The following is a 27,866-nucleotide window of genomic DNA, read 5'->3' as shown; positions in this document are numbered from 1 at the left end:
ACTTATGAAACTTATGAAAACTTATGAAACTTATGAAAACTTATGAAACTTATGAAAACTTATGAAACTTATGAAACTTATGAAAACTTATGAAACTTATGAAACTTATGAAAACTTTTGAAAACTTATGAAACTTATGAAAACTTATGAAACTTATGAAAACTTATGAAGCTTATGAAAACTTATGAAACTTATGAAACTTATGAAAACTTATGAAAACTTATGAAATTTATAGAAACTTATGAATCTTATGGGAAATTATGAAACTTATAAAACATGAGGTAAATTAATTCAGATTCGAAGTTTATTGTGAGACCATTGCCTCGGTATTCGATACCAAATTGGGATTTTTAAATCATGATTGCATGGTTTATGCAATCATGATTAATGGTTAAGCGTCCGGCTTCTTGATCGGTAGGTCGTGGGTTCGATTCCCGGCCGGGTCAGACCAAAGACCTGATTAGTAACACTGGTATCCATGACTTCCCTGCTTGGCGCTCATGCATTACTGGGATAGCATGGAGGGGTGGTGCATGACTTAGAAAGCCGTAAAAGCTATATCTGTATAGTTGTAGTGAAATTTGCTTTGATTAGCGTTCGGTTGGCGCTATTCATAGTTGGAGCAGTGTTGCCAATTTAGCGATTTTCGCGCTAGATCTAGCGATTTTTCATCCGGTTTAGCGCCAAAAATATGGATCTAACGCCTAGCGATAAATCTAGCGATTTTTGAAAAAGTATTTAGCGATTTTTTAGCGATTTTTTACCGAAAATAACCAATAAAGATCAGTTCTGGCTGACATAACATCAAGTTGTGCAACATTTCTCGCTCCATGAAAATACGTTCGGACGATTTTTCATGGTTGAGTGACTTTGGGTAGTAGTAGATACGCAATTCCTGGCGGTTACGCATGGGCAAAAAGTGTCTCTTCTTGCTGAGTAGCATAATTGGCAGTGCTACATCTGCCGACCTGAGCCCATATGTAACCATGTTCATTAGTCCCCATGCTAATGTGTAACCATGCTCAAGTGTCGCACGCTAAACTGTCCCCATGCCCATGTGTCCCCTTGCTCATAGTTCACCATGCTCATATGTCCCCATGCGCATGTGTCCCCATGCTCATGTGTCCCTATGCTCATGTGTTACCATGCTAATGTGTCCCCATGCTGTAGTGTCGCATGCTCAACTGTCGTTTTGCATTGTGTCGCATGCTCATATGTCGGGCAACCGACAGGCCCAATCTATGAGATAACAATTGCGTATGTGTCCGAACTCGTTGACCTTTCCAGTTAGGCTTACGCAATCTCTCGAGTTCTAGTCATTGGAATTAGTCAGGTCAAGTCAAGTGCGAACATGAATCGTATTGAATCTTTATTCCGTACGTAGTTTACGCAGTTGCCTTTAGAGCAAAAATGAGAGGTCTAGAAGTTGTCCAGTCTATTGATCCAATCGTACGCCGGGTGCCTCCGCTTTGGTTGCCTATTATCACCTGGTCGTAACCAGAGATGGCCACAGTCCGGTTCAGGAGCCGGAGCAGGATTTCAATGTTTTTTTACCTGGCCGGACTGGATCCGGATTTCGAATTTGGGGTGACGGTCGGATTTTAGGGTCTATCGATTTGCGTAATCTATAACTCTACCATGAAATCAAAACGCATGCTACTAAGGATGACCTGATACTTGATTCGTGGCATAGGGACGATTCTTAGTTCACGTACATTTTGTAAAATAATCCTTTGAATAAAAATAAATGAATAAAACATTTGTTACCACACTTCAAGTCACGGCTCACCGGCAAACCTCTCGCGGCACCTACGTTAAAATCACTGTTGTCGGGAAATTCATGTGACCATCATAAAGTTACTTTTTTACGTTGGAAAACGCCATTGTGACGTCATGTTGATAAAAGTCGCTCGCAGCCCTTGCCCCACCACCCGATATTGTCACGAGGCGCCACTGATTGTTAGGTATGGTGCGCAGCTCATGGTTCAAAATTAAAATGATGGTCATGATAGGCTACTTTTCGTTGCATTTCTATAATAAAACATTATTTCTTTTGTGGTCACTATGCCCGTCGGCCATGTTAGTTTGTTAGAGACCACAGCGTTGTACCGACGTAATAAAAACGTGGCTGCTAAACGGAGTGGTCCATTTTGTCTCGATATAGGTTCTTCCGGCCTCTTACGAAACTTGAAAAGTGGCCCGAGAGCCGTTTCGAGTTGGCGGCACCTGATATTTCGACACCTTCCAATCTTCTTATTATATCGCAATCTTGTGACGTTTTGAAACGATAAAAATACTAATATCCAGATCACGTTACCCACTTTCTTGATAGGTAGCCTAGCCCACACACTAAAGTGGAAACCCCCCGACTCCTAAGCCGATGCGAACCCAATCCCGAGTATGTGATTTCTTATGTCAACATGCAAAATTGATAAGGTTCAGAGCCAACTCATATGAAACGTTCGCTATGTCCAAGAAATAGGCCATATAACGCAAGGTTACCATATTTTGGAAATCTAAAAAGAGGACACTTTTTCAGACTTGCAAAACCGGAGTAGAATTCTCAAAAAATGGTAATATTTTCCCACTTTGTGGTTCACTAAAAAAAGGTCAACTTTCTCGCTCGGTGGCCAAAACACAGTTTTTTCCTTCACGTTGTCGAGTGGTTGACTAAAAAATAGGGCAACTTTCCACTCGGCTCCGGAAATACCCGCCGGAGCGTCACTTCGGTGCTAATTTACGGCATCTCAGTGGAATTTTGCTATATGACCGAAATTCTCAAAAAAGAGGACAAAAGGGCGTCCTCCGAGGACACTTTAAAAAAAGAGGACAAATCCTCTTAAAAGAGGACGTATGGTAACCCTAATATAGCGTCATATTGCCAATTCAAACACGAATTGATTATTGCTTCGCTGTCTGTATAAGATCCTGCCTGAGTAGGAGTAATAATTCGTATAAATTTGTGCCGTTACTTCTGCCACCAACGATGACGCGCGCAGATATTTGGGGTTTGCCAGCTGGAAATCCCCTAAAGTCAATCAGATCTGACACAAACACAAGCTTGCTTGTTTCCAAGAAAAAAACACCAAGAAATGCCCCCTCTACCTAAATCTGTGCTTTCCCACTCAGCACACTAAATAACGATCGCTTTGTAGACAATATATTCTTCAAGGTTCTCACCAGAGCAAAGGCATAAAGCTCAAGACGAGCACCGGCTCTCTTAATTTCAAAAAACAGACCACCGCTTCGGTAACATTATCAAAATCGATATTGGCTATTATATATATGAAAAGGCGTGAAACTATATCGTCGTCTTCAGTGCTTCTTCTGCTTGCTCTTCGATTTAGGCTTCATCGCGAGGGTGACGGGGGCTTGGTATTTCTTGGCCGATAGTTTATTCAAATAGTACAGATCGATCATGGAGAAGATGAAACTGAAAATATAGAATAGGCGATAGACGAACAGACGCTGAATCAAGTTCAAAGTCTATTCTACGGAATACATCCAAACCTGTACAATAGGGCTGTTCACTAACAAATTGTTCTTTCAACTTTCACTGGCTACGTGATAAAATTATCATGTTGGTTTAAACAACGCTGCACACCAAACTTAGGTAAATTCCAACCCCTAGAAGTCAAGTTATTGCAGCAGCAAAATTTCCAACTCCATGATTTTATAACAAATAAAGACTTACCCACCGGCCACCGTAAATACTATTTCATTGAAATCCAAATTTTTCAACTGCAGTAACTTTGCTTCTAGTGGTTGGAATTGAGCCAAATTTGGTGTGTAGCGCCTCTTCTGACAGCCTAACAATTTTATGGGGTCGGCACAAAAAATGCGAATTTCATGTTTTTTTTATGATCAATTCAAAACTTTCTACTGCAAGAATCTCGCTTCTACTGGTTGGAAATGAGCCAAATTCGGTGAACAGTGCTGTGTTAGCCAACATAAATTTGGATTTAAATAAAGTAGTATTTACGGTGGGCACCACTATAATAAATAAAGAATTGGTCACCGTAATTCATAATCCAAATTTTACGACGGCAATAACTCCGCTTCCACTGGTTGGAATTGAGCCAAATATGGTGAACATCGTTTCTATAGACAACCTAACACTTTCATGGGGTGAACAGACAATTTTCAAATTTTTTGTTATTTATTTTTATATAATAAATAGAAACTTTCTTCTCCTGTAGCAACGCGGCTACTCGTTGGAATTGAACCAAATTTGGTGTGTAGGCTTAAATTAGGTATGGTAACCTAACAATTTTATCAAGTAGCCAGTGCGATTGGAGAAAAAAGTCATTTTTGAAGAGCCCTAATGATCAGGCCATATCATTGCACTTTGTGACACTTCGTGGATTGATCATGACTTCACAAATTTGCCATTTTAACTAACATGAGCAACTTTATACTACAAGTTTCGTATGCTACGATAGGACCCATCCAGATTCCAAGGCTTCCAATGTGGAGAATACTATCGAAGCTATAATTCTTGTGGGCAAGTAGCGTATAATTCCAACACGGGATGAAATCGTATCCCGCTAATACACTCGAATCCCCAGAATTAATACTCGATTCAGATTTGAGTGGGCTACTCAATGTGCCTAGCCCTTATTGTCGGGAATGTTCAAATGCAAACGACAGCGACCGATTCGTCACAACTCACCAAGTGGTAACGCACACCCGGTGTACGAGGCCGGACGCAAAGCACGCAGTGACTAGACAACCAAACACTTCCGGCACGAGTTTAGCTTGAAACATGTCTCCGAACAGTATCATCTCCACGTTACTGACGGCAGTGAGGAGGCAACAAAAAAGCATAGATCCGAGAGCGCCTCCTCCGATCGTGAACCATTCGGAAGATCCAAGTTGAACCTGAAATATCGTAAACTCTAATTATACGGACAATTATTCAGGGTTAAATGACTAGAGTCACGACTCGACTCCGACTCGAGTCGCGATTTTTTGGTGACTCGACTTGACTCGAGTCATTTTCTTAAAAATGAAAAATGACTAGTCTCGAGTCGATTTGCGTATTGACTCGAATTGTACTCGAGTCATTGCACATTACACACGACTCGAGACTGGGTATACCAAGACAGTCATTTCATTGTAATTTCGAAGAATAGTATGTTATCCCACTATTATCATTTCGTCTATCAGTATTGGTACTTGGAAATGCTACCGGAAACTGGTAAAAGTGAGGAAAATCACTATATTATGAATGCGAAGCATCCGATGTGACCGAGCAGAGTTGTAAAAAGTGGGTTTCACATGACGTTAACTCGGAACTGGACAGTCAACACAATGACTCGGACTCGACACTCTACTCTGTGACTTGGACTCGAGTCAAAACTATAAAAGTGAGATTGACTTGGTACAACCCTGCAATATAATTTTGAACATCCCTATTATTCACTAATGCTAGGATCGTTGATACACAATGGTGTTTCCAAATTTTAACTAATTGCTAACGACGACCCTCGAGGAGTGTCAGCTGAAAATATCTGGGTATATTTCAATATGAACAATGAACATACTCAGATATTTTTCTACTCCAGACAGCGGAAGCGTGATTTACCTTGAAAATCTGCATGGATGAGAAAATGATGAGCGCCAGCGTCGTAGAGACGATAAAGGAACTGAAGGTGCTGAGTCCTGAACGGAAGGTTGGCATCAAGCAACAGTATTTTAACGTTGATAATCGAAACCACTCAAAATTGCAACAAAACCACAAAAATAGCTCACTCTTTTCAGAAGTGCAGGATTTTAGATATTCGGAGCTAGAACTACTCACTTTTCAAAACTCGCAACTGGAACAAGAACTATAAAGATCTCTAAATATCCGCAATAAACCAAACCACAACTAACTATAGACTCAATTCCGAAGCAACTCGCAGACCAGCTTTCCACTTGAAAATTAGCGCAAGTTAGAAATGGTTTTGACTCTTCACAAAATAAAAGCAAGTAAAAAACTGTTCAAGCAGAAAGATTCAAGCTGTACCAAATTGAGATTAGAAGTAGAATTATAGCTAAGTTTTTTCAAAATTAGGTCATAATTAGGACGTTTTTTTTTACATGTCAAAATTTGTCAAAATTATTTGTTAAGTCAAAATTTGGCAAAATTATTCGTAAAGTCAAATTTTTTTTGACGTCCGCATTTCGTTTGTATCGTAGACTTTGCACTGTCGGTGAACTTATTGGTTGATATTTTACAGCCTGTAGCCTACTTTATCGGCCTACCGATGTAGACGGCTAATTGTCTGCTCATTGTGAATCACAAATGGTCAAATAAAACAAATAGGTAGACATGTTGTCATGGTCAACGTACCGCAATATCCTATCTAAAGAAAGACTTCTTGGGCATTGCATCATTCTTATATTACGAAGCGCATGACGAAAAAATGTGATGTAGACAACATTGTCAGAATGTAGCAACGTGGTGTGTGACCAGTGTACACACAACTTGAGTGTTGTCAGCCTACAACTGCTACTGTTGAGCTTCCTTGGCAAGCTTCTTAGTAAGGACATGCACTTTCTACCCAAGAATGTAGGAAAGTATCTCTCGTTGTACTGCAAGAAACTTCAAGTATTTCTACCATAACATATTTATCACAACCACTGGAATTCTTTATAGGGCCAGATTTTGTTGAAATATTGTTTTTTTATATGTAAAAAGTTGCCTGTTTCTAAATCAGAAACATTTTTCCAGGCCAAACTACTTCGTTAGGACAGCCAATTCCAACCAGAAATGAAGATAAGTGGTACAATTTTAACATTATGTGGGAAAACACCTAACTTGCATACATAAGGTCAAAATTCAGTTCGTTTAGGTCAAAAAAAGTCAAAATTAATATTTTTTAGGACAAAATTTACCTTTTTTTAGGTAAAAAAACCGCCCTAGATAATCAATGTTTCCTCTAAGCTGACACGCAGTGCTGACACGGTTTCAAAGTGATTACCTATTTCACGTCGTTACGCACTGTCGCCCAAGGGACCGGGCAACGAGTTGGTGAGTGCAAGTAGACTTGTGAAAAATTATAGAGGGAACATTGTACAGAATTACTGAATTCGCGAAGACTTGGATATTGAATGAAGTTGAGTTCATATCAAATCAGACTTTTTTCTCATAAATACGAGAATGGCAAATGCCCGTACAGCAAGATTGGCCCATTTTGCCCTACGCATTTCCTATGCACCATTTTCAGGAAAACCATAAATTAGATTTGAATTAAATTTGAGCATAGAAACAATTCACAAATTAGATCAAAATTAGATTACCGACATTACGCTCTAACTACTAACTAGTCTAATACAACAGTAATTATGTAGTTGTCCAAGTCTGCTGTGTAATTGGCAGGTTATAATCGAAGCAGTTTCAGAGAGCATTGGTGCATTTTCAACATGAATTTGGCCAGACTGGAATCGGTGGTTGCTTTCGACAACATGCTGTGCGTGACAGACGAATTTCTTGCGCGACTAGAAAATTACATCCACGTGGCGGAAACATTTTCACTCCGGTTCAATACTGAATTACTTATTAAACGACACGGTGTGCTAAAAATAGACCTGGTATACGCCGGACTAAGGCTACGCCGTGTATTCGATGTTCCGCAAATGCCACGCTTGCTTGCGTTGATTGCAAAGCGCAAGCGCCTATTTCTGGACTTTTGTATCGCCTTGTGACGTCAGCATAATTCATTAATCGGCGTGATCAGATGTTAATGCTCGCGTGACGTTGCGCTCTGGGAATTTGGAAGGCCGTCACAATCATGTTAGAAAGCCCGACTGCAAACATCAACTTTAAAACTCACCCATGCTGTTCGTATTGGCGATATAATGCTTTGGAGAATATAACTAAAATATACTATACCCCTGCAAGACAAAGAACAGGTTTCAAACACTCGAAATCATACACATTGTACTAAATGTCTTGTAAACATTGTGACCATGAATGAATTTGGAATCTCAACATTGCAAGCACAAAACACAACCCATACTTTCCGGCATGCAAACAAAAGAAGTGTATTCAACGGTGCGTTCTGTAACCAAAGCATCATACTTCCGACAGAGTTGGTCAGACTCAAAAATTTCATATCTGCATTAAATCACACCACCAACAGTTAAATGTCAGTAGTTTTGTATTCGAAATCTCAAAATCAACCGATAAACGCGGTTTTAAACGGTAAGAAGTTGGACAGGTTTGTAACAAAGAAGACCATCCATCCCAGATTTGTTTGACAACAATATGTACAATTCATGAGAACGACATATCAGTTTTGTACAGACAGGTAATTTTTAAAGTTATACCGTCACCTTATCAATAATTCAAAATTACACTAGTTTCAGAATAATCCCATACAAATCAATGTTTTTTTCTGGCACAATCTTCTAGGCATTGGGAAGAGGGTATGTCAACTGCATGTTCCAATGATGGTTGCAGTTCAATTCACAGATAAAGAATGTCTTACGACCCTCCACCAGGAGCAGGTGTTGAAGGTTTGGCCCATTCAACATTAAGAATGAGATGATCATAACCGTAACCAGAGATAGCTTTTATCGCTTTGGCTGCGTCTTCTCGATTGTAAAAATTGATGAACGCAAAACCCTTTGATTGCTGTGTGTGCTTGTCTTTCGCAAGGTAGATTCTCTGTATCGGTCCGAAAGGTCGGAATAAATCCTGTAAATCAGATTCTTTGGTTTCTTCTGACAAATTAGTGACTCGAATGGTTGCTTGCTCATCACGTGTTGACCTTGTTGGCATGGAGGAGCCTTTACCACTAGCACCAGCTCTTAAACTAGGCGGGACGTATTTTCCTCCAGTTCCAGAACCGGACGCGGGTTGTGGGTCTGCATCTGTCTTTTTTTCTTCCTCGTCTTTGGTGTCTCCACCTGGACCACGATTTGCGGTCTTGAAATTTTTGAAGAACATGAAATATTGGATTTGATTTTTGAATTTCGATATCAACGGGTCCTCTGCGTCTTGTACATCGTCTTGTCTGCTGTTCATGAACTGCATCGCTACATCTTCTGATATTATAGTTGTAGCGCGGTTAGGACCGGGAAGATCATCTTTAGACGCTCCGAATTTCGGGAGTAACTTCCTCCTCGCTACTGACTTTGATGTTTTCTTATTTTCGATTCTGTAAGTCCTCACCACCTTCACTTTTTTGCCGTCCTCGTTAAATTTGTATTCCACCACAGTTTTGATGTTGCCATCTAACCTTTCAGACCTGGGAGGCAATCGGGATTTTTCGCTAGCATATTCTTCAGCTTCCTCGACTTCGTCAGCCCAACTGGAGGGTTCGGCGGCATCCGCCCAATTAACTTTAGTAGATTCTTCAGAAGGCATAGTAATTTACTGTATTCAAAAGCAAATCCTGTGGTTCCAATAAAGAGTCAACGAGCCACGCGGCAAGGCGATTCAGTGCGCTTCGATGATGTGGCGTGGCCACTAGACCATGACCTACACGATTTCTTGGTCAGGTGAAAAATGTATCAATGATTGATTTGTAAGTGCAGCTTTTGGCTCATGTGTTTAGGTTATGATGGCTTTGATGACGATTTATCGTCTTCGTGTCAACCAGGATTATGTCTGTGTTCAAAGTACAACTAGTCGGGCAATTCGATTTTCCGGACTGAGAGAGTTTTCATTAAGAGCACCACTGATATATTTCGTCGCTGTGGAATCAGTTCGCTTTTCATTACAGTTTATTATTAAAATTTCATCATTTCAAAACATCACAAGACTACGATACAATGAAAAGATAGGAAGGTGTCGAAACGACTTGGAGTAGTCTTGAGATCAGAGACCCACCTGGGCCTAGGCGATATAAAGAGGAGGCATGCACAGTGCACACTGACTGAAAAGTAAAATAAGTTACTATAAAAGTATAAGCGACAAAAGTGGGTTATGTCCATTTGACACGTTTTGGAAAAATTAACTTTATGTAAATTTTTCATTTTTGCGGCCGTAGTTTGGCCATTATTAACCTTGAAACAATATGTGAAAATTTACAAAATCTTGATTTCTATTAATTTGAAATATGGATCTAAAAATTTGAAAAAATGGGCATAAAGCAACTTTGATTCCGCCACGACGATATACATTATACATTATATATCATTGGCCCCAACCGACTGCATGACCGAGCGGTTTGGACGATGGAGATGCGATGAACCTTTAGTAGGGTTACCATATTTCGACATCCGGAAAAGAGGACACTTCTTAAAAATCACAAAATTTATAATATTGGGCGCGTAAAATGCCTAATTTGAAAAATTTCACGGGAAATAGTGTCGTGTTGACTAAAAAAATATAATTTTTCCACCCCGACTCCCAGAAGACCAGCTCTAGGTTGTGATGGTTATGGCGTTTTTAGTTGTACCTGCACAATCGCCTGATGGCTGTCAAAGCTATAAGGAGGACGAATCACCAAAAAGGAGAGCATTTGGGCGTCCTCGGGGGACATTTTCGACTTCTTGCAAAAGGAGGACGTATGGTAATTAACCACTGGCGTAGCCAGGAGGGGCGAAATGGGGGATGACCCCACCCAAATACTTTTTGAGATTATTTTTTTATTAATTATTTATTATCTTAGGCGGTCTTCCGCAGATGTATTCAACTTGAAATTTTTCTTCGCGCTTCGTGCGATAATATACTTTCAGTAGTTTTTTGGTTGACTGCTCGTCTTTCAATAAATTAAAATAACAAATAGCCCTAAATAAAAATATGCATGATGTACATTGAATCTAACTGTATTCGTGTGTGCTGCCTGTGGTCGCGGGACTATTAGACAACAGCTTTTCGGCGCTTAAAAGACACTTAAGGCAGATATAGTTTTTTTTTTAGCCAACACGAAGTGCTAACCCAGAATGATCGCCGGCGATCATCAGGATTGTCGGTGTAGTATAATTAAAATATATACATTGGAATCGCCGAAACGTAGCAGAAAAACCTTCATTCGATCGTGAGACGCACACCATTCCAACATATCATTTTCCTCTGTGGCTCGCTTTTGTGGCTCTTTGCCTGCGCTTTGCAAGGACACTACTATTAAAATGGAGTTAGACACGTTGAATCGCGCGAAGAATATTGTCATGTTGTATTGAAATCTCTGACAAATTTGAGAGTCAAATCGTAAATTCAAATTGCATGTTGACGGCCGCATAATTTTGTTTCTAAACGACCGTAGATTGGCCACCCCTGAAAAAGCGTTACCGCATGCAATTCTTTGGAGTACAGCAGCATTTTATACTATATTTGTACGCCAATTCAGTTCAGTTTATTGTTAATAATTTTCCTTTCAAAACACCACATGATTGTGATTCAATAAAAGGACCGGAGGGTGTCAAAACGCCTTTGTAGTAGTTTTGAAATCAGACACCCACCTGGCCTAGACGATGTAAATTGTAAACAATACACATAATAAAAACAATACAATACACACGAAAAGATAGCATAAAATGACAAGCGACAAAAATGAGGTGAGATGTAACGCCAGTAACGGAAGGTGAGGTCTTCATATATCAGTTTGTGCACACTGCACATTGAGACTTGCACATGTACTGTACAGTCCGGTAATCTCAAGCGCTGGCTAGCATGGGAATATGATTGATGATGGACTTAGTAGTTTTGACCGTTCTCTTCTTTTTCGCAAGGGTGACATGCAAAATCATGAAGCGTCTTTTCACTGTGCTTTCATAGCAATTTACAGATAGGCTTCGCTGTAAATCGCTATACTATGGTAGCATTATCGAATGTAAACATACATCGCTAGCAGATACGTCTCGTATACAGTATACACTGTTAGCTCAGTGTCAGTGGTATACGTACACTGACATCGCCAATTTATATACACCGGCGGTTGGTGTCGGCTTATAAAAAGGTTAGTAATATATAGTTGGCTGGCTTGAGCAAAGATTGCCAAGTTAATTAAGCCGGCTTACCTTAGTATCTGTAGCTCGAGTCGCGTGTTTACTTAGCAAGATTGCACTTTATAAGACATCATGCGTCAAACAGGAATTTATTTGCAACGTGCTCGCCGAAATGACAGAGCGAAACGAGTGGGATCGCGTAGGGAAGGTTGTCTACGCTGAGTCTGAGGAACAATCCGATAAGGTAAATTTGTTTCATCTTTTACTCTCTGTGTTTGGCGGCTAGTGATTGTTTTGGCAATTGTAGCGTTTTGCATTTCATTTCACAATTCCTGTTGCTGAATACGTCTTTCAATTACAAATTTAATTGGAGGCTAACTAATGTGATGGAAATCCGTTGCAGGCTTACAGTAAGTGGGCTCAGGATTACGACAAAGACGTGAAATCCCTGAAATTTGTTGCCAACGATTCCATGGTACAACATTCCTTCGATTTGATTAAGAATGACGAATCAAGCCTCATGTTGGACGTTGCTGCAGGTAAGGACATGAAATCCAAGTGCTCATGTCTTTTGCTTTTTTACTTGATGTTTGTTGATTGAAGTAACTATATTAGTGAATCCACTTTACAGTGTTTAGATGCAGCCTTTCTAGTTTATTTTACGTCTAAGCATAACAATGGCTGCGCCGTGAATGTGCTCAAATAAATGCTCTGAAGTTTTGGAAATTAATCTTAAGCATGATGCATATCTTATTATTGTTGAATACCGGCTGAATGTCTATAGATCGAGGTTATCGGTTGGGCTTGATGATTACTAACATGTTGTTGTGTAATTCACAGGATCTGGTCTCACCGCACTTGCCTTTAGAAATGCTGGTTACAAAGGGATGTGTGATGCAATAGAGATCAACGCAGCTATGCTGGAGATTGCAAAGCAAAAAGGAATATACAGGTGGCTAATGTTTCATGAGTCCCAAATTATGTGTCAGGAATCCTTTTTATTGAGTGGACTATTTAAAAAGGTATAGAACTGCCATGTGCAATAGTTCTACTGTGCTACTGGCAGGGTTGTGAGTCCGACTCGAGTCAGTTGTAGGGTATGCTTATATTGGTGATTTATCCGGTGGTCCAAGGCAAGCATTTTAAAGTGGGAAAAATGAGTACCGGTGTGTTATGAATGCGGGCTCGATATCACCAAATGTGAAAGAGAGTTAAACATGATATGAACTCCTGAATAAACAGTAACTTGGATTCGAGTCTGAAGTCGGACTCGACTGTTCACATCCTGGCTTGAACTTGACTTAGTGGTGAATTGAAAATGAGTCGAAACTATAAAACCAAGATTGACTTGTGACTTGGTTACAAGACAACCCTGGAGCTGTTTATTGGTTTGCAGGAATTCAATTTGCCAGGCCGTCACAGCAACCGAGCCCCTTCCTGTGCAACAGAACAGCTACGACTTTGCTGCTATAAGTGGAGCCTTTCTTGAGAACCATTTGCCACAGGGTTGTGTGCCGGTACGTTTTGTGTGAATATGGTGTTCTTACAACTAGAAAGTTTTCAGCTTTTACAGATTAGACTAGAATTACAATAGTCGCACAACATTGAAATTGAAATCGAATTAAATACCGAATTAGCAAGAAATACACCAAAAATCAAGTTCAGTTCACATCAAATCAGAGCTCATTCTCAGAACCATGAGAATGTCAAATGTCTGTAAGTGTACACTAGGGCTGTTCAAAAATAACTTTTTCTTTCCGATTCAAGCCGGTCACCTCTTAAATCATCAGGTTGCAGTAGAAAACCTTGCTCACCAAATTTCACTCGATTCCAACCAGTAAAGGCCTCCGCAGATCCAATTAAAATTTTTAATTTATTATGGAAAATTAAAAAAAAAAATTCCAAATTTTTCTGCCAACCCCATGAAATTGTTGAGCTGTCTTCAAAGACGTTGTAAAACAAATTTGAGTCAATTCCGACCAGTAGAAGCGGAGTTATGTGAGTTTTTCGATGATATTTCTCGGATTATCCTTGATTGGTGGATAATCCGAGATTTATCAACAAAAAACTCACATAACTCCGCTTCTACTTGTCGGAATTGACTCAAATTTGTTTTGCAAGGTCTTTGAAGACAGCTCAACAATTTCATGGGGTTGGCAGAAAAATTTGGAAATTTTTTTTTTTAATTTTCCATAATAAATTAAAAATTTTAATTGGATCTGCGGAGGCCTTTACTGGTTGGAATCGAGTGAAATTTGGTGAGCAAGGTTTTAAACTGCAACCTGACGATTTAAGAGGTGACCGGCTTGAATCGGGGAAAAAAAGTTATTTTTGAACAGCCCTAGTGTACACCAAGCAGAAAACATTTTTTCGGCAGCATTTTCAGGAAAACCAAACATGTGAGTATAAAAACATTTCACACCATAAACCGGGGTAACTTTGGACAATTTTTCACAATGTCGCTTTATATTTTGGAAATCCTAGAGTACAGAGGATGTGTTTTTTGGCGGTTATGGAGCAAAGATTGGAATTAAGTAATCCAAAATCTTCATTGTCATAAATAAGTACCGTATTTTTGTGAATTATCTGTGTCCAAAGTTACCCCGGCACATGGGGCAACTTTGGACAATGCAGTTTTGTGTGTGTCTTTACACTCTTATTGTTTATGAAACCTCTTAAATGACGCTTATTGGTAAGAGTTGGTGAGAGCAGTGGCCAAAGAAACAAAATCGTTCAAGTCTGGCCTATTGCATGATTTTTACCTAATCCCCCTCCCCAAATTTTTTTTTCTCCTATTGAAGCATTGGGTCATTTATGAAGGCTAATGCCCGCTGTTCATTCCTTATCTCAATTTCCACTATGTCTTCCCCAATTGTGACTGAAAAATAACAAATTGTGATAAGGGTATCCCGCTGACGGCTTCAGCAAACATTAGGCTTGTTACCATGATTTATTGCTGATTTCAAATATTTTACTGTTCTTTAAAATATGCACTGTTCCTTTGCTATGTCCTTGTGATGGTTATATTTTGTGGTAATTTATGCCATATTCGGCGGGCGGATCTTCAAGAGTATGTGATGAGTTTTTGAAGTAGCTTACACCCCGCTAACTATCTTTCAACTTGTTGCCTACCCATTTTTTCATATTTTGGCAAACTCTTAATTCATTAACCTTCTCATTGCATTTTAAAAAGCCACTGGGGATGTCATAACGAATAAAGTTGACGATACACTCTGACACAGATGAAGCAGCCACTTTCCAGAGCTCTAAATATCACATTTTCACTGTCCAAAGTTACCCCGTTCTGATAAAATAGGGGGGGGTCACTTTGAACATCACATTTTCTTATATTGATCTAAGGGTGAGCCTGCTGAGATTTTTGCCATGGATTAAGACTACTTGGAGGTATCTACTGCCAAGTTTTGAATCTATGACTCGCATGCTATCTATGTTTGGTCGTAAGAATTTTAATAACCATCAATTATCATGAAAGACCCCTTGACCCTCGTTATGATTTCAGCACATCGTTGATGCTTTGAAAATTGGCGGACTGATGATATTCAACAGTCGTAACACCGATCAAAACGCAAAATACCAGAAAGTTCTCTGGGACATTTTAGTAAGTCAAGTGGAGCAGGGACGGATATCCCTCGTGAGAAGTGTGGAGGCCCCGTACTACAACGAACAGAGCCGAGAGTCCGGAAAGCCAATGACTGCGCGGTACTCTGTTTATAAGAGAATGAAGTAAATGACGTAGGCTTGGACACATATCGTTCGGCTATGTCGGACCAACGCAATAGAAATTTTAAATCGGCTTTCACAAGCGTGCAAATGCAACTGCTAACACATACGTAATAATGATTATATGGATATCTTGTGTATGATGTCATATCATTGGCTTGGACGTTTCAAGTGCAACTTCAAATAGGTAATTGAGAGATAGAGTGGGCGTAAGATGTGGCAAGGTCAGTTTCAGCATAATAAATCTATTGATATATATATAGATACCTTACATCAGGGGTCACCAACCTGGTGCCCGCGGGCACCAGGCAGCCCGCAAAGGACCAGATGAGTGGCCCGCGAGCATGCTCTAAAAATAGATCGAATAGCAGCATTTGCCAATATTCGTCAGATTATCACCAGTGAGCTTTTAAATATATTAATTGAGTGATTTAGCTGTTCTTGTTTAAATCACACTATAACATGTGACTTAGAAATGACAATACATATACATATAAACACTTAAAATGATGATATCAAATATCCTCAATTACAATTAGTAATATACCAACATGTAGGCTATAAGGCATGAATACAGCGTACTGCCCAGTGCCCATACAGGCGATATGACAGCATGCCATACACGGTCTTCTTGAAATGGTAGGGGGCTCCGTTATGATAGCTCGACGTCCTGGACAATGCCAAAGTAGTAAACAACATTACTATACGGTAGCAGATAGCGGTGAAGTTTTAGCAGATGCAGTGTGCTTATTACGTATTGCATCTTTTGACAAAGCTTGTCTCCCTTACACTCAACGCAGTTTATAGTACCATGTTTCTAACTTTCTGTATAATCGATGCTGCTGTCAGGTGTAATGAAATCTGTCATGTCTGGATGTTGAACAGTTAGAGATTGAAATTGTACTACTGCAAAATCGCCTCCACCTCAAAGCCCACAAGGCTGCAGCAAACTTTTGGGTCTTGATGACACGGAAAAGTAGAGCAGCTGTGAAGGTTGCAAGCGCGTTTGGTTCAACTTATCGTTGTGAATCGGCCTTTGCGGACATGACCTTCATAGAAAAAAACACCGAACACGCCTCACTAATGCACATCTATAACATGCACTCACTCAGAGTTGCAGTGTAAAGTTACATACCAGAGTACAGCGCACTAGTTGATAGCATGCAATGCCAGGCCTCCCACTGACTGGTACAGAAACAAATAACACGATGTCCAGTCGGACGTTTGTTTGTTTGTTTTGTGGTATTCATGGTGTTTGTCGACTATGGTCATTTACACCAGACCGATATTGTTCATTATTCTCCGTAACCGCACGGCCCACCTCTAGGCTTTTTGTAAGACACCGCTTACGCAGATGAGGTGGCGAGGAGGAGCCTAGGTAAACCTCCAACACTTAGGTATCGGAATTCTGAAGTTGACCTCGGTCGGACTCGAACCCGCACCCACTGGTGTTGCAGCCGCGCATTATACCACTGCGCAATCTCGCCACTCCAGTCGAACGTGTGACATGATTTATTTTAAAATTTCAGCTTACAGTTGTTATATAATTTTACTAAACATGGTGCGAAGTAATTCGTGATTTCTCAAAAAGTCTTAGTGGCTAGCTAGTTGAAATGAGATGTTTTGATTTAAAAGAATCTCTAAAAAAGAATCTCTTAGAAGTCCTACCGCTATGCGATTTCTGCCCAGTGCTGTGAATATCAAAGCGGAAATTCCGTCTGGTACGGGTAAACGGCGGGAGTAAATGGTAGCCCGTCGATTCAATCAGTACCCAAAAGTAGCCCTTGGTTGCAAAAAGGTTGGTGACCCCTGCCTTACATGATGTCACTACTCGAATTATCGGGCCTAGCCCTAGTGGTCACATCGTGAGATTTGGATATAATAGTGCAGCTTCAAGAATGAGGTAATTGACGGCTAAAAAGTGCAGTAAAATATGGTGGCAAAATCAGTTTAACGCAGTCCAATTTGGGGCAAAAAATGCTGGCCGATAGCGGCCCTGTGGATATACTCAGATATCACTACTGTGGATATACTAGGATTGAAGAGACGCTGCACACCAAATTTGACTCAATTTCAACCACTAGAAACCGACACAGAGCCAATCAAAATTTTTTTATGGAATTTATCACGAAAAAATTTTCCGTCAATCTCACGAGTTTGTTAAGTCTCCTAAAAGAACGACGCATAACAATCTCCGCTCACTTTCAACCGGTAGAAGCGTAGTTATTGCAGTTGAAAGTTTTGGATTTGCAAAAATAGCATGGACGGTGAGCAGCCCCATAATTATGAATGAAAAATCAAATAACTTCGCTTTTATGGGTTGGAATTGCGTCAAATTTGTTTTGCACCATATTTGTAGAAAACTCGACAATTTCACGGGGTTGACAGTATTAATTTGAAATTTTTTTCTAAATATTTTTATCATAAATTCAATATGACTCTGCGTAAACTTCTACTGGTTGGACTTGAGCCAAATTTGGTGTGCAGCGTTTTTCAGGCAACCTAACAATTTAATCGGTGAATTCGGAGAAAAAGGTATTTTTGAACAACCCTAGTGGTCAATACATCTACTTTTTTCCAAGTTACCATGCGACCATGTCATCATTATTTGACGTGTCTTTGGAATTGCTACTTGAAGCTGTTATTGAGTTGAAATTTGCAGCGTTGACTACTTTGACCACCTCTGTTGGTTGGTAACCCGATATATACTTCAATGTGTAGCGTCTTTGGTTACTTTTTTCTCAAAATGAACAGCAGCGCCATCATTGGTTCGCCGGTATCCGGTGACACCAAATCGTGGTATCGGATTGTGTCCTCTTTCACGATCGATATTTTGGAATCCTCCACGAGACTTGTGATGATCTGCCTTAAAAATTCCTGATAGCCCACATTTTTTTCCGTCTTCCTACTGTTGAAAATGAGCAATCCTCCGGACTTGAGTGCCCCCAAAAGAGTCTGCAAACGAGAAATTTACTTGACAATCAAAAAATATATTCATATTGCAATAAACCACAATATTTTCGGCTGACACTCGTCAGGGGCAATCGTCGGCAACTTGTAGAGAATTGAAAAGGACATTGTATATCAACAATCGTACGGTATCACAAAATACGACGTCACTCTACAGTCTACATTCACGATAAATAAAAGTGGTCAATCCTGAGTATTGCTACTCAAGTAGACAAATTTATACTTAAAGGGGCACTGCGCTCTAAAAATGATGTGGTCTTAAATTGAAGGTAAAAACGAACAAAAATTTTTGGCCGCGGCCATTTCCTTCAGAACGCCACCGTAATGGAGTTGCAATTTATTAAAATTTCTACAAGACCAGCTGCCGCGGCTGCTTAACCCGTTACATGGCACGATATCTTCACCGTCGCACCTGCTCGACGCGATTAGGCAGTCACGCAGAGAACGAATTTTATCTAGTTGTCAGCCGATGTTATGAAGGAAATGTGTCTAAGTTTCGTTCTCTGCGTGACTGCCTTATCGCGTCGAGCAAGTGCGACGATGAAGACATCGTGCCATGTAACGGGTTAAGCAGCCGCGGCAGCTGGTCTTGTAGAAGTTTCAATAAATTGCAACTCCATTACGGTGGCGTTCTGAAGGAAATGGCTGCGGCCAAAAATTTTTGTTCGTTTTTACCTTCAATTTGAGACCACATCATTTTTAGAGCGCAGTGCCCCTTTAATTGCGAGTAGAATAAGTTATTTCAGGATGTTCTAAGAGTAGAATTAGCAATTTCAGGACAAATTTGTACTTAATTACGAGTAGAATCAGTAATTTCAGGACGATGTAAAGTTCAACTTCAGGACAATTTTATACTTAATACGAGTAGAAATAGTAATTCCAGGACAAATCTCTACTTAGTTACGAGTAGAATTAGTAATTTCAGGACGATGCAAATTTCTACTTAATTACGAGTAGATTAGCAATTTCAGGACAAATTATACTTAATTAGTACTAGAATTAGTAATTTCAAAGACATGTCAAAACTACTGCTTACAAGTAGAATGTAAATGTCTGAAAAGTACTCGAGTAGTTCAAAAAGTATAATCGACCGTATAATTTTGGCAGTAAATCAGAGGTGGCCACTTTTAAAATTGCATTACACATCTTCGAGGCTAACGCAAAATGACAGATAAAACTTCAAATAGGTGCAATTTTCGAAAGTATATTCAGTTACTGCGATACAAGGGCTCTTTTTCCCAGTTGTAGAATTGTCTTGAGAGTAAGTGGTAAAAGTCAGACTTGGACAATTAGAAAAATTTCAGCTTTTCTGAATTAGATTAGAATTACAGCTAGTTTTTCCCAATTAGATTAGAATTGGAATTACCGAATTTGTGTGAACTTGGACATTGAATCTAGTTCTGTTCATATCAAAGCATAGTTCATTCTAAGCATGATAGTGGGTGTACGGCAAGCTTGGCTTGGATCGCGTTATGCAGTTCTCCTCTAGCATTTGCAGAAAGTAGAGCATAAAAACATTTAACAAATTAGATTAGAATTATAGTATAGAAAGATATCACAAATTAAATTAGAATTAGATTATCGGCATTTCGCTCTGATTAGTATAATTAGACAACTATAATTATGCAGTTGTCCAAGTCTGGTGATAGTAGGCAAAATCCACTCAAGTACTGGGAAAAAGCAGAAGTAATTCGTTACTGACCACTTCTGCAAAATACTTTTTCACAATTACTAACTACTGGATTTTCAAAAACGCACGACTAGAACTACTCACTTTTTAAAACTGAACCACTAGTTTGTACAGTACAACTCTGCACTGCACTAAACACTTACCGAAATGCAATCTGCTGGAAGATGGTTGTCATGCATTGCGCCACTGATTGTTAACACGTCATAACTTTCTTTCTTCGCAGACAGGGGTTGATCTGGTGAAACTTCTTGGCAATATGTGTGCCTGGAACCGGAAAAAGTAAGAAATTTTCAGCTCTTCCAAACAAATTGGAATTATGGCTACACAGTTTTTCAACATTTAGCGAGGGAGATAACGTAGTGATAACGATAAGCGCCCACCAATCTGGCGGACCCGATTCGATTCCTGTCGGAGGTTTATCAAGGCTCCTCTTCCCCGCCGTTGCCGTTCTTCCGGCGACAAAAAAGCCCAGAAAAAGACCCGACGAAAGAAAGCACTCACAAGGAATGGAAAGAACTTGTAGAAAGGACCGCGGCTTCAACAAGATCAACATCGAAAAGAACTGCGACATCGGGCACTCTAGGCCGACGTGGATGTTAGTCTAAAAGGACATCCTCCTATCTGTTCATGATATCGCATTGTACATTGTGTGTGAATTGTTCAGATGAAAAATATAACCCAATGATTATTATTAGACCTTGAAATTACCGAATTCGCAAAATTTTGGAAATCGAATTCAATTCCGAATTAGAAACGAATACAAAAAAATCAATTTCAGTTCATATCGAATCAGAGCTCATTCTTAGAAGCACGAGAATGACAAATGTCTGCACACCAAGGTTGGCTCGTTGTTTCACACTGGGGGAGGAGGCCAAGATGAGACACTTTTCTGATATTTCAACATCACTCGAAGAGTGTTGCCTTCTGAGGATAAATTTTGGTACCAATTGGAATCCTGTGATCTGTACTATTGATAACTCTGTTTTGAGTTATATTGAACAACATACCTATGGATTTCTGGGCCCTCAAAAACCCTTGCTCAAATGTCTCAACTTACCACCAGGTGAGGGTAAGATGAGACACACTGTGTTCAAGATGAGACACCAAGCAATTCTTGCTCATTACACCACCAATTCATCCCAAATAATGAATCAACTAACAACATCGTGAATAAAATATGTTAATCATGAAATAATACACTTTTAAAAAAAATTTGTACATCATATACGAATTTAAATGACATTGAAAACCAATTATCCATGGTATCCAGCAACAATAAGAATTTTGTTTGTAATGTCACATCTGGTTCACTACTAGATAAATAATCTATTATATGTGCCATGAACAGTAAATTTGGAATATTACGAGGCTTTCAATCAAAAAGCCCTCTGATACCCATGTCTCAACTTGCATCAATGGCTTTGTCTCATCTTACCCCCACACCTCAATTATTGTATAAACGTCAATAAAAAACTTTGTCTATTACTTTCAGAGGTAAGTGCATGATTACACCGCTAATATTACACTCTACCAGTTCCAGTAATGTTGTTTTATAATATGAAGTACTATGATAGGTATGCCCTTACAAACACGAATTCACATAACCAGCATAGACTACGAAAATATAGTTTTTGGCGTTTTTCTGCCTAACCGCAAATCTGTTTGCCCTGTTAATATGGTAGGACTATAGAATGACATTATGGGAACAACATAGTTGAAGGAATCTGTCCATCAGAAAATTGTTCTATGAAAAAATTGCACGTCTTATCTTGCCTCGTGTCTCATCTTGGTCTCCTCTCCGCAGTTGGTGCATATTCAAGAAAAGCAAAAGATTCGAATTAAATGAGACCATACAAACATTTCACAAATTAGATTAGATTCATATCGGCATTTTGCTCAAATTAGGCAACCGGACTAAACCAAGTCTGACTGAAACAAGAGGTTCGAATTCAACAGCTTGTAATTGTATATCCATTGCACCTGTACAAGCCTTTTTTCTCAGCTTCCTGCAGCATGGCTGCATTACTGTCGAGTGCATCAATAACGCCTTTGAACCCGGCATCTCTGTAACTCTGCGCTGTCATGCCGGTACCTACAAATTCCGACATGTCACATCAAATTTGAGTCAATCAAAACACCCCCAAGATTGCGAATGAGGAAGGTGCCGAAACGACTTGGAGTAATCTTTTCATCAGACACCCACCTAGGCCATGTAAATTAGAGGAATGCACGCTGGATTTAACCGGCTCGCACCGGCAGGTTTAACCGAAAAATTTTGCTTCACTTTTCAAAACTGTGAAACACGACCTTAATGGGATGCGAAACCAACAAGTAATATCGCTTTGGATTCAGAATGTCAACGTGTAACCAACTACGCCACAAAGCAAGACGAGAGCGGGTCGATCGAGCTTGTATATAATCAAGAAGACGAGAAAACGTTGTTGTAAAAATGTACATGCTATGATTACTTCCTTATGGAGTCCACACAGTATACCTAGTGCGAAATGTATGTGCTATTCACTGCGAGATATCATCTTTCAAACAAGCCATGAGTGACCGCTTTTTGCTCAACTAATTCGATCGATCGATACTATCAATACATGGTAGAGCGTTTCATCATAAACACGCATAAATACCCTCCCGCCGGTGCCTGTCGGTTGAGAAAGATCGACACAAAAGGTAGCGACGAAAATGAAAGCGGCATGTGTTGGAGAGTGAGGTCGATACATCAGATTGTGGTGAAATCTTTCAAATGTATTTTAGTCAACGAATCAATTTTTCTCTTTTACATCTGTAACTAGTGTTGATCACAATGACTCGAGTATTCTAATCTAAATCGAGTATTAATTCTAATGATTTGAGTCATGTTGTGAAAGCAGATTTTCTTTTTTCGAGTACTGAAATAAGAGTCAATTAATTAACATAAATTATAGTTTCGTTACTATTTTCCCCATTGGAAGCCTTGAAACTCCGATCGGTCATATCACAATATACAAAACATAGTACAAACTGTACGAAGCTTCGCACTTTAGTGGAAATGACATAAATCTGTGGAATCGTGATCAACTCACAAAGTGCTGGCTACGTAGGTTTTTTGTGCGATAACTATTTTCAATACAGAAACTGCCAGAAAAGGAAGTACCTGCTGCGACATCTAGCATGAGGGTGGTTTCTTCATTTTTTATAAACTCTATTGAGCCGTTCACCATCGTTTCATTGCCGACAAATAACAGATTTTTCACATCCTCTTCATAATGAGACGCCCACTTTGTGTAGGCCTGAAGAACAAACAGCAATAAATTATAGTTCATGCTGCTTATGTTATGTTGATCTATTCATTTTTCCCAATTATCCCATCATCGTCGCACTATCAGGGTCTAGCAGGGTTGTAGTGACTCAACTCGACTTGAGTCACTTCGTGCATGGACTGGGCTTGTGCACAAGTCGTTGCACATGACTCGACCAAGTCATATGACTTGATTCAAAGTTTCGTATACTACCGGAATTGCATCTGTCACTGTGTCAAACTGTAGACTATCCCAAACCTTGATGCTACGCCCTGGTTCATTTGGCGCGGAATCACCCATCCTGTTAAATACCACTAACCTGATTGAGATTGTTAGGTATCCTTTGAAAGAAATGTGACTTTGCTATTTGCTATAACCAATCTCTATTATATTGTCAAGTGTCGCTTAATTGCACCGTTGAAATTAAAAAAGCTTGTTTAAAAGTCTCCATAGTTTTGACATAGGATCCTACAAACATATCCAAAACGAGTTGCAGTTTACTTTTTAATTGCACCATTCTAACACACGCCCAATAGACCACGGGCTCTCTATATTGCCACACCATACTAAATTCACCACCAAAATAAATTAAATATTCGATATTCTCTATCTTTAATTAATGGACAAGCGCCCAAGGCCCAACGTCTTGCATTTTGGAATTGAGATGAAAAATTCAAGTACATCTAGCGGACCACTGGGACCAGCAGCAGCAGGTAACTTGCCACGGACCAGCGGTTGAGAAAAGGTCCCTGCCCATGGGGCCATACTTGTTGTGTGGTTACAGGTCAGGTTATCGGGCCATGAAATATAGGCTTACGTTTACAACAAGGAGAGGAATCCGCCAGATCTAGTAGACTTGAAACGAGATATATGACCTGGTTGGCCTCTCTCGCGTTTTTCGCATTGATGATCCCGCCAAGTCTGCCCCACTCCTCCTTCCCCGAGTCTGACATTTTTCTCTTCTAATGTTTTGCCGACTATTTAATTGATGAAAAATACATCAGTTCTTTAAATTTAAGGCAAACTATGTACCGTGAATCTCAATCATCTACGAGGGCCCCGTGGATATACTCAGCTATCGCAGCTCCCGCAGCTATCACAGCTATCGCAGCTATCACCAAAAATCGCAGACATAGAGGTCATTTAAAGGTCACGTATCGTCTAGGACGCAGCTATCAGCGCTGGAGCTTGTCTGGGTTGAAATAGTGCGCAGCTATCATATCCGGAGCACGTCTGGGTTGAAATAGTGCGCAGCTATCAGTTCTGGAGCACGTCCTGGTTGAAATAGTGCGCAGCTATCAGATCCGGAGCAAGTCTGAGTGGAAATAGTGCGCCGCTATCAGATTCGGAGCACTTCCTGGTTGAAATATAGTGCGCAGCTATCAGTTCCGGAGTACGTCCGGGTTGAAATAGCGCGCAGCTATCAGATCCGGAGCAAGTCTGAGTTGAAATAGTGCGCAGCTATCAGCTCCAGAGCACGTCCGGGTTGAAATAGTGCGCAGCTATCACTACTGTGGATATACTCAGCTATCGCAGCTATCACCAAAAATCGCAGACATACAGGTCATTTAAATATGTGTAGAAGGTCGCAAAATTATGGGTTTGCGGCTGAATGAGGTCGTACGTCCGCAGGTTGAGCACCCCTGGCCTAGCCGAAATAAGGATGAATATTTGATCAAGGCTACAATGTATAGTAAATGCTAAATACGAATCTGGGCTCGAGGTTACTGGACCACCATCTAACGCAGTGGTTCGCAAACTCGACCCCCTGGCTGCGCAAGCATGTATTCTGCGCTATTCATAAGCTTGCCGCAGGAAGCATCAATTCAAAATGTCTGAGCTGTAGCGCGGTGGTTTCCTCGAGAATCATCAGACAGATATCACAAGCTGAAAACATGCTAACTCCACCCTGCTCTACTCGAAAAGGGTGTCCGGTCAATACCGAGAATGGACATTACCGAGAATGAACAATACCGGTAATGGACACCACCGAGAATGGACATTACCGAGAAGGCAATACATGCAATACAGGAATGTTATGGATATGAACAGGTCGAGTGTGTGCATAACGGCGTTGCCACATTCGGTATCGATTCTCGGGGTATAAATTTATCGACAACGTCCGTTACATTAAGCTATATTCTTGGCATTGGCCATTCTCGGTAATGTCCGTTATCGATAATGTCCATTCTCGGTAATGTCCGTTCTCGGTAATGTCCATTCTCGGTAATAGCATTCTCGGTAATGTCCATCTCGGTAATAGCATTCTCGGTAATAGTATGGAACCCTCGAAAAGGAAGTAATAAGTCCATTACCAAAGGTTAACTGATGAGAAACATTTGCTTGCTTTACGATATTACACATCCAGTCAATCTGTTTTAAAGCGTAAACTGGCGTATCTATTGTGATTGCTATAGTCATCGTATCATCATAATGTGGATCTGGTATACCCCTGTACACCCCATCCGAGTGTTGTACACTTCAAAAATTATGGTACACCCTGGGGTGTACAAAACACACGGTTGAAGAGCACTGCCATATTGCTCATTAACCTGTGCGTCAACCTGTGCTGACGAATAAACCTGCCTTTGTAATAGCTAGCCATCGGCTTATTGTAATTCGGATCTGGTACACCCCTGTGCACCCCATCCGAGTGGTACACCTTTTGAAAATTCTGGTACACCCTAGGGTGTACGAAAACCCCGGTTGAAGAGCACTGGCCTAAAGCGCCTGATTTTGTGATGCTCATGAAACGAATGAACTATGAGGTGATGTCCCGAACAGACCTCGAACAGTATCATATTTGTGACAGTCGCAAATGATTCACAACACCACAACCTTATTATTAGCAAATTTCCGAATTTCATCAGATACATCGTAGAAATAGATTCAACATCTCCCTTCCCCGAAAACCGGAATCGCCAGTTTGCACGTCCGGATCCACGTCAGATAACTGAACCTGTAGTGTATGTATTATAGAATGTAAACGTTTACATTCTATAGTATGTATGCTGTATATGCGTAGCCTACTTTTGACGTTAACACGGCAAGTAAACACACTATACAACTCCATCGCAGTGTTGGGATGACTCGAGTCACCTTTTTCGTATGACTTGACTTGACTCGACGTTACAGAAATGTGGATTGACTCGTGACTCGGAGCAAAATTTACGAGTCAATTTCAAGTCATCAAGTAATCGATGTCGACTAAATCGCTATGTCTTATATAAATTCGGATTGTTAACGATTCGTTGGTGTGACCTGTGAGAGCAACCAATCTCTCAATGATTGTGCGTATTTTAGCTTACGTTGTCGTAAACCAGTAGTAAAGTAATATACTAGAATTATATCTCTGCTCTATAAACTGCTCACAGTGCCCATGCCCAGTGTTCACCTTAACCAACGATATATATATATATATATATATATGGTATATTATAGCCTTAACCAATAACCAACCCTCTTATATGATTTAAATTTTTAATTTAAAGAATATCGCTCAGACGTTTATTATTGTATATCATGGATAGTAGGAAAGGGTATTGCACCTTATCCTTTTTTCAACTTTCTGAGGTTTCGTATTTTATCCTGCGTTTTGGCTGATAATTCTAGAATAGGGCTACCGCTACTTGCGTAGTTCAGCAATTCTACGTATATGCGTAAGCGATACAGCGCCTTTATGCGTGTATAATCAACTTTTTATTCGTTCCTCGATTCAGAATAAATGGGGACTCCATCTGTATTTAAAACAGCTAGCATAATGCAATGATTTCAAATCATGTCTCGTCCATTGAAAATCCAACTTCACTCGACTAGTGACTTGACTCGTGTCGTGAGTCGTGACTTGACTTGACTTGACTCGACTTGCCTCGAGTCACCTCCAAAAATCGAGTGACTTGACTTGACTCGAGTTAACTTTGAAAATCGAACGACTCGACTTGACTCGAGTCAAAATGTGCAATGACTCGAGATGACTCGTGACTCGGTGGTAGTGACTTTGATCCCAACACTGCTATATGATGACCTGATTCTGGATCGGTAGAGATCGTGAGTGCAATGCCTATCCCCGATCATCGGGACAGGATAGATCAAAGAAATGAACGTAAAACTGGTATCCGCTGCTTTCCCGTTACAGGCAATCAGGATTTCGGGATAACAATCACGGATGAGAAAAATGGTGGTGCTGAATCGATAACCTTACCGAGAGGCTCTATCTCATCTCCGTCGTCCGTTGATTGATATATTTTGCCCCTATTTATTTATTTCATATTGCTTCAACACGCGCATCACGCTCT

General features: G+C 40.1%; 4 protein-coding genes across 5 annotated transcripts; 1 reads left to right on the top strand and 3 right to left on the bottom strand.

The window, feature by feature from the left end:
• Window positions 1–3,144: 3,144 nt before the first annotated feature.
• LOC145446125 (dolichyl-diphosphooligosaccharide--protein glycosyltransferase subunit KCP2-like) lies at window positions 3,145–7,958 on the bottom strand. Its single transcript, XM_080324349.1, has 4 exons — window positions 7,821–7,958; window positions 5,588–5,664; window positions 4,673–4,881; window positions 3,145–3,433 (listed from the first exon to the last, which is right to left on the bottom strand). The coding sequence occupies exons 1-4, from the start codon at window positions 7,822–7,824 to the stop codon at window positions 3,316–3,318; spliced, it is 408 nt and encodes a 135-aa protein (XP_080180475.1). The 5' UTR covers window positions 7,825–7,958; the 3' UTR covers window positions 3,145–3,315.
• LOC145446116 (eukaryotic translation initiation factor 3 subunit G-like) lies at window positions 7,882–9,459 on the bottom strand. The gene has a single exon (XM_080324337.1). It carries the CDS (start codon window positions 9,356–9,358, stop codon window positions 8,474–8,476), a length of 885 nt encoding a protein of 294 aa, XP_080180463.1. The 5' UTR covers window positions 9,359–9,459; the 3' UTR covers window positions 7,882–8,473.
• Window positions 9,460–11,574: 2,115 nt separating this feature from the next.
• On the top strand, window positions 11,575–15,760 carry LOC145446118 (methyltransferase-like protein 27). Of its 2 annotated transcripts, XM_080324341.1 has the most exons (6): window positions 11,575–11,894; window positions 12,029–12,127; window positions 12,287–12,422; window positions 12,724–12,835; window positions 13,280–13,400; window positions 15,404–15,760. In XM_080324341.1, exons 2-6 carry the CDS (start codon window positions 12,056–12,058, stop codon window positions 15,629–15,631), a joined length of 669 nt encoding a protein of 222 aa, XP_080180467.1. In that variant the 5' UTR covers window positions 11,575–11,894; window positions 12,029–12,055; the 3' UTR covers window positions 15,632–15,760. The 2 variants fall into 2 exon arrangements, with proteins under 2 accessions (XP_080180467.1, XP_080180466.1); XM_080324340.1 differs by having other exon boundaries at window positions 11,575–12,127.
• Window positions 15,761–17,118: 1,358 nt separating this feature from the next.
• On the bottom strand, window positions 17,119–24,698 carry LOC145446117 (methyltransferase-like protein 27). The gene is made up of 5 exons (XM_080324339.1): window positions 24,447–24,698; window positions 23,427–23,562; window positions 22,265–22,376; window positions 20,428–20,548; window positions 17,119–18,579 (listed from the first exon to the last, which is right to left on the bottom strand). The coding sequence occupies exons 1-5, from the start codon at window positions 24,522–24,524 to the stop codon at window positions 18,355–18,357; spliced, it is 672 nt and encodes a 223-aa protein (XP_080180465.1). The 5' UTR covers window positions 24,525–24,698; the 3' UTR covers window positions 17,119–18,354.
• Window positions 24,699–27,866: the final 3,168 nt, after the last annotated feature.

The sequence above is a fragment of the Botryllus schlosseri genome, chromosome 9 (assembly GCF_051294905.1).
Source record: "Botryllus schlosseri isolate E-star chromosome 9, Bs_hap1, whole genome shotgun sequence".
NCBI classification, from domain to species: domain Eukaryota; kingdom Metazoa; phylum Chordata; class Ascidiacea; order Stolidobranchia; family Styelidae; genus Botryllus; species Botryllus schlosseri.
The sequence above is the reverse complement of the archived record's forward strand: the minus strand, read 5'-3'. Positions and strand labels throughout refer to the sequence as shown.

Bases quoted from the DNA above. Each gene is read 5' to 3' on its own strand.
- LOC145446116 (XM_080324337.1), bottom strand. From the start codon at position 9,358: ATGCCTTCTGAAGAATCTACTAAAGTTAATTGGGCGGATGCCGCCGAA.
- LOC145446117 (XM_080324339.1), bottom strand. From the start codon at position 24,524: ATGTCAGACTCGGGGAAGGAGGAGTGGGGCAGACTTGGCGGGATCATC. The intron at 20,549-22,264 runs GTGCAATGGATA...TTCCGGTTCCAG, and splicing joins GAGAAAAAAGGCTTGTACAG to GCACACATATTGCCAAGAAG. The intron at 18,580-20,427 runs GTAAGTGTTTAG...TCTCGTTTGCAG, and splicing joins TTCCAGCAGATTGCATTTCG to ACTCTTTTGGGGGCACTCAA.
- LOC145446118 (XM_080324341.1), top strand. From the start codon at position 12,056: ATGACAGAGCGAAACGAGTGGGATCGCGTAGGGAAGGTTGTCTACGCT. The intron at 12,128-12,286 runs GTAAATTTGTTT...AATCCGTTGCAG, and splicing joins CTGAGGAACAATCCGATAAG to GCTTACAGTAAGTGGGCTCA. The intron at 12,836-13,279 runs GTGGCTAATGTT...ATTGGTTTGCAG, and splicing joins AAGCAAAAAGGAATATACAG to GAATTCAATTTGCCAGGCCG.
- LOC145446125 (XM_080324349.1), bottom strand. The intron at 4,882-5,587 runs GTAAATCACGCT...ACGATATTTCAG, and splicing joins CATCCATGCAGATTTTCAAG to GTTCAACTTGGATCTTCCGA. The intron at 3,434-4,672 runs GTGAGTTGTGAC...CTATATTTTCAG, and splicing joins CGGGTGTGCGTTACCACTTG to TTTCATCTTCTCCATGATCG.